This window comes from Carex rostrata, chromosome 20 (assembly GCF_964058835.1).
Source record: "Carex rostrata chromosome 20, lpCarRost1.2, whole genome shotgun sequence".
NCBI classification, from domain to species: domain Eukaryota; kingdom Viridiplantae; phylum Streptophyta; class Magnoliopsida; order Poales; family Cyperaceae; genus Carex; species Carex rostrata.
Window position 1 is genome coordinate 4586123 of NC_135937.1, and position 4659 is coordinate 4590781.

A 4659-nucleotide genomic window follows, 5' to 3' on the forward strand; every position below is an offset into this window, starting at 1 on the left:
TCTCATGAAATTCTCTGTCACGACTTCAACTCCATACATAATGTCAGCAGTCAGCACATGACAGTGACCTGTTGGCTTACTGCATGGTTTTGTCTTCATACAAGCCATAGAGAATCAGAGCTTCTCCAATCAGTTCACACGTGCTTGTCTTTAATTTCCTATAAAGACGACCAACCTTTGTCTTTCTCGTCAATCTGTGTCACCTCTCTTCAAGCTACAATCGGTATCAGAACTCCCTATAGTTTAATAATGAAATAAGCTTCAAATTAGATAATCAGTTAGCTTGTCGCTAATCAATCAATACTTCAGTTGATCTGGTTTCTATTTAGGCATGAGGAAGACTATTTTGTGGATCTTTTGTGCGATATTTTGGAGTGTGATTAGCATTGGAAGTGGCCATGGTCGGAAGGATAGGGTAAACACGGTACACCAGCCTTTGTCAAGAATTTTAGTTCAAAATACCGTTTTTTCACTCCACGATTCAGCCTATGTCAAGGCCTCTCCCTTGGTGCTTGGTTTGAAGGTACTGATTATTTACTTAAAATTATTCCCTCTCAGTACATGTAAGGTATAGAATTAGTTTGGAATAATTTCATGATCTTGAAATTTAGGGACAAACTAGTGAGTGGGTCACTGTTGAATATTACCATCCCAATCCTTCGGAGAACGACTGGATTGGTGTCTTCTCACCAGCGAATTTCAGGTGTGTACCCGAAATAATAAAACATGAGCTAATTACTTTGATGATTAATCACTAGAAGAAGCTAAAGATGTCATGCAAGATGACATTACCAAAAATAGGAAATGGGAAATTATTATTTTATTTTATTTTATTTCAGTGCCAAAACATGTGAGCCGGAGGTTGCAAGTCAACATCCACCATATCTCTGCAGCGCTCCTATTAAGGTTCTTTACTCAACAACATAAAAAGGACATTTTGGCACGTTTTTATGCAATAAGGTGTTAATATATCATTTAATTTGGCTTTAATTGCAGTACCAATTTGCGAACTTCAAAAATAAAAATTATTCCAAAACAGGAAAGGGCTTATTGAAGCTTCAACTAATCAACCAAAGGGCTGATTTCTCTTTTGCTCTCTTTTCGGGCAACTTTTCAAGTGTATGTATATTGTATCTACAGTTCTACACTGACTTATAAATATACCTGGTCTATTATTTTCAGAACACGAGTGAAAATACTGATTCATTTTTCTGTTCTTTTTGATTTTCTGGTTGTTTCAGCCAAAGCTGATAGCAGTATCAAATAAGGTGGAATATGCATATCCAAAGGCTCCAGTCTATCCCCGATTATCCCAAGGAAAATCTTGGAATGAAGTATGCTTATTCTTGGTTCTCACCATTCAAAAATTTGATGTACCATGATATTATATAGGTTAATCATGCCGATCATGATTTCATTCCATTGATGAGATAAACAGATGACAGTGACATGGACAAGCGGATACAGCATTAATGAAGCAGTTCCTTTTGTTGAGTGGGGCATGCAAGGAGAAGCTCAAACCCGTTCTCCCTCTGGGACCTTAACATTTACTAGAAATAGCTTGTGCGGTGAGTTTTTAACATTAACCAAAAACATATTCTATTATTTTTTTTCTTCTTTTCATTAAACAAAGATTAAATTATATTGATGCAATTGGAAACACAAGCATGATCGTAACAATTTAATGCAAGTGTCATATTTCAGGTTCACCAGCACGAACTGTTGGATGGCGTGATCCTGGTTTTATTCACACGAGTTTCCTAAAAGAACTCTGGCCTAACTCCTTGTAAAATTTCTTTCTTTTATTTTATTAATTTCTTGTATATATTATATACTTTCCATCGTGCATTTTTTGTGAGGTTGATTTCTGTTCTGGAACATGACAGATATACTTATCGACTAGGTCATAAGTTATTAAACGGAACATATGTTTGGAGCAAACAGTATAAATTTAAGGCTTCTCCTTATCCGGGTCAAGACTCATTGCAGAGTGTTGTGATATTTGGTGATATGGGAAAGGTATGTTTTTGTGCTTTTGTGTATGTTCGTCAGTTCGTAATACTACTTTAATATTTTGGTATAGAAATTCTGTTTTTTGAAATGTAGACCTAGAATAATCATGCCGGATTTTAGTATTACATCAGCTGTTTTGGGTACTGGTTTAATTATTTGTTTAGGTTATTTTTCTGATATTTATGAAAAAAATCTTGCCCTTTAAACATTATGTGTGGTTCCATAGAACCATTTTATAATAAATAAAATTGAGAATGACTAGGCATTTTGTACATTTTAGGCAGAGGCGGACGGGTCGAATGAGTACAATAACTGGCAGTATGGATCTCTAAACACTACCAACCAACTTATAAGAGACATCGATAATATAGACATGGTTCTTCACATAGGTGATATATGCTATGCCAATGGTTATCTGTCTCAGTGGGACCAATTCACAGCTCAGATCGAACCCATTGCATCGACCATACCGTACATGATAGGAAGGTTAGTTCTGATTTTTATATTATTCAAATGTGAAGTTCCTTAAATGAAAATCTGTTATTTTGTTCTCTTACATGTGCAACTTGATATTAAGTGTTAAATGGAATAACCAAACAGGAACGATCTTATTCTGTTTTATTTTTATAGTGGAAATCATGAAAGAGATTGGCCTAATACGGGGTCTTTCTATAGCAACATCGACTCAGGTGGAGAATGTGGTGTTTTGGCTCAGACCATGTTTTATGTGCCAGCTGAGAACCGCGCAAAATTCTGGTATAGTAAGCAAATTTATATATGAATACTGGTACATGCTGGCCAAAATTCCTATTTCCATTTTTTTTTTTCAACCTGATCAGAGCATAAAATTTGCCATTATTTACTGCTGTACACTATATGTTTACCCCATCCATCCAAACCATTAGATTTATATATACCCTAGAAATCATTGAACCTAATACAAAAAACCTTGCATTAGGTATGCAACCGACTATGGCATGTTCCGGTTTTGCATAGCGGACACTGAACAGGATTGGAGACGCGGTTCAGAGCAATACAAATTCATAGAGAAGTGTCTTTCATCGGTTGACCGTGAAAAACAGCCTTGGTTGATATTTTTGGGGCACCGTGTCTTGGGGTATTCTTCGTGCGACTGGTACCAGATGGAGGGCACCTCTGCTGAGCCAATGGGGACAGATAGCTTACAAGACCTGTGGCAAAAGTACAAAGTTGACCTTGCATTTTATGGGCATGTGCATAATTACGAAAGGACATGCCCAGTTTACCAGGTATGGTAGAATAGTGTTTGAGGCTAGTTGCGTGTGATTCAAGCTCAATTACATTTTAATTGAACCTCAAGTGCTTGCAATTGAAGTTGACTGAGTTTCATTTTGTTAAATTAGGAAATTTTGTGTTAAATTGGAAGACTATAAAGTGAGGGTAACATGTAAATAGATGCCCTTGTGTTTTATTTTTTTTTTACTTTTTTCTTTTCTGGCCACAACAATAATATGCAAGAGACCTGTTCAATTTACAAGGTATGGTACAAAACCAAGCATTAATGCAGCAGATATTCCTACTCTCATTTGTAGTTCATTTTAGGGGTATTTTTGTTTGGTTTGTCTTTATGTCTTGATAATTGTAATCAAGAAAAAGTTTGGTATAATTTGATGCAAAGATGAGGGTCATTTGAGTGAAATATTGACATTGGTTTACACAAAATTGGGTTAAGGATTGTAATGTTATTATTTAAGTTTTAGTTGAGGCCTAATTGCAGCAATTTAGGACTACTGGGTTGAATGAATGTGCCTGAAATGTTTAATTGAAAATAGATTGATATCTACCCTGGCAGCAAAAAAAAATTTCTGTTTTTTTTTTTTTTTGGAATACTGATGGGGTTTTTTTTCTACTTGTTATAGAGTCAATGCCAGGAAGATGGGTCAAACTTTTACTCAGGCCCGTTCACAGCAACCACACACGTCGTTGTAGGTGGAGCTGGTGCATACCTCACCCCATTCATCAAGGATGACCCGGTACAATGGAGCTTCTACCGAGACTTTGATTTTGGGTTTGTCAAGCTCACAGCCTTCAACCACACCACACTCCGGTTTGAGTACAAGAAGAGTAGTGATGGGAATGTGTACGACCATTTCACGATTTCACGTGATTATAAGGATGTTTTGGTGTGTGCATTTGACAGCTGTCCGAGAACCACGCTTGCGACCTGAACATAATGCGCCATCAATGGAGACTGTTCAATCTGAAGCTGATAGTTAATTTATGTAGTTCATTGTAAAATCTGTACTGATTTGTTTTCAATAAAGTACTATTGGAATGTTTCAATAAAATGAACTGAAACAATTTTCAAGCGATGTCATGGTGGATGATATAGATGGAAACGAAAGATTGAATTGATTTTTTTTTTTTTTGAAAAGCATGGTAGAAGCTACCTGCTGAAATAAACAGAAAAAAAAATTTACAACATCCAAAGTTCATCATGCATTCCATCCTAAACCCTAAACCCTAAATCTTATCCTATGGACTATAGCATTTGGGCCAGGCACGTAGACCATGCTAAGTGCAGCCTAGACATTTTGTGTGCGTTTGGGCCGGGCGCCGCGCCGCGTAGACCATACTAAGTGCAGCCTCGACTTTTTGTGTGCGTTT

At 36.7% G+C, this 4659-nt stretch overlaps 1 protein-coding gene across 1 annotated transcript; it reads left to right on the forward strand.

Moving 5' to 3' along the window:
- Positions 1-221: 221 nt before the first annotated feature.
- LOC144572119 (putative inactive purple acid phosphatase 1) lies at positions 222-4412 on the forward strand. The gene is made up of 12 exons (XM_078321540.1): positions 222-523; positions 612-703; positions 840-906; positions 997-1119; positions 1242-1334; positions 1439-1568; positions 1705-1786; positions 1887-2019; positions 2294-2499; positions 2644-2769; positions 2972-3281; positions 3912-4412. Exons 1-12 carry the CDS (start codon positions 332-334, stop codon positions 4218-4220), a joined length of 1863 nt encoding a protein of 620 aa, XP_078177666.1. The 5' UTR covers positions 222-331; the 3' UTR covers positions 4221-4412.
- The last annotated feature ends 247 nt before the right edge of the window (positions 4413-4659 follow it).

Excerpts from the sequence above, each read along its gene's own strand:
- LOC144572119 (XM_078321540.1), top strand. The coding sequence starts at position 332 with ATGAGGAAGACTATTTTGTGGATCTTTTGTGCGATATTTTGGAGTGTG. Across the intron at positions 907-996 it reads TCTGCAGCGCTCCTATTAAG|TACCAATTTGCGAACTTCAA; the intron begins GTTCTTTACTCA and ends CTTTAATTGCAG. Across the intron at positions 2,500-2,643 it reads ATACCGTACATGATAGGAAG|TGGAAATCATGAAAGAGATT; the intron begins GTTAGTTCTGAT and ends TTATTTTTATAG.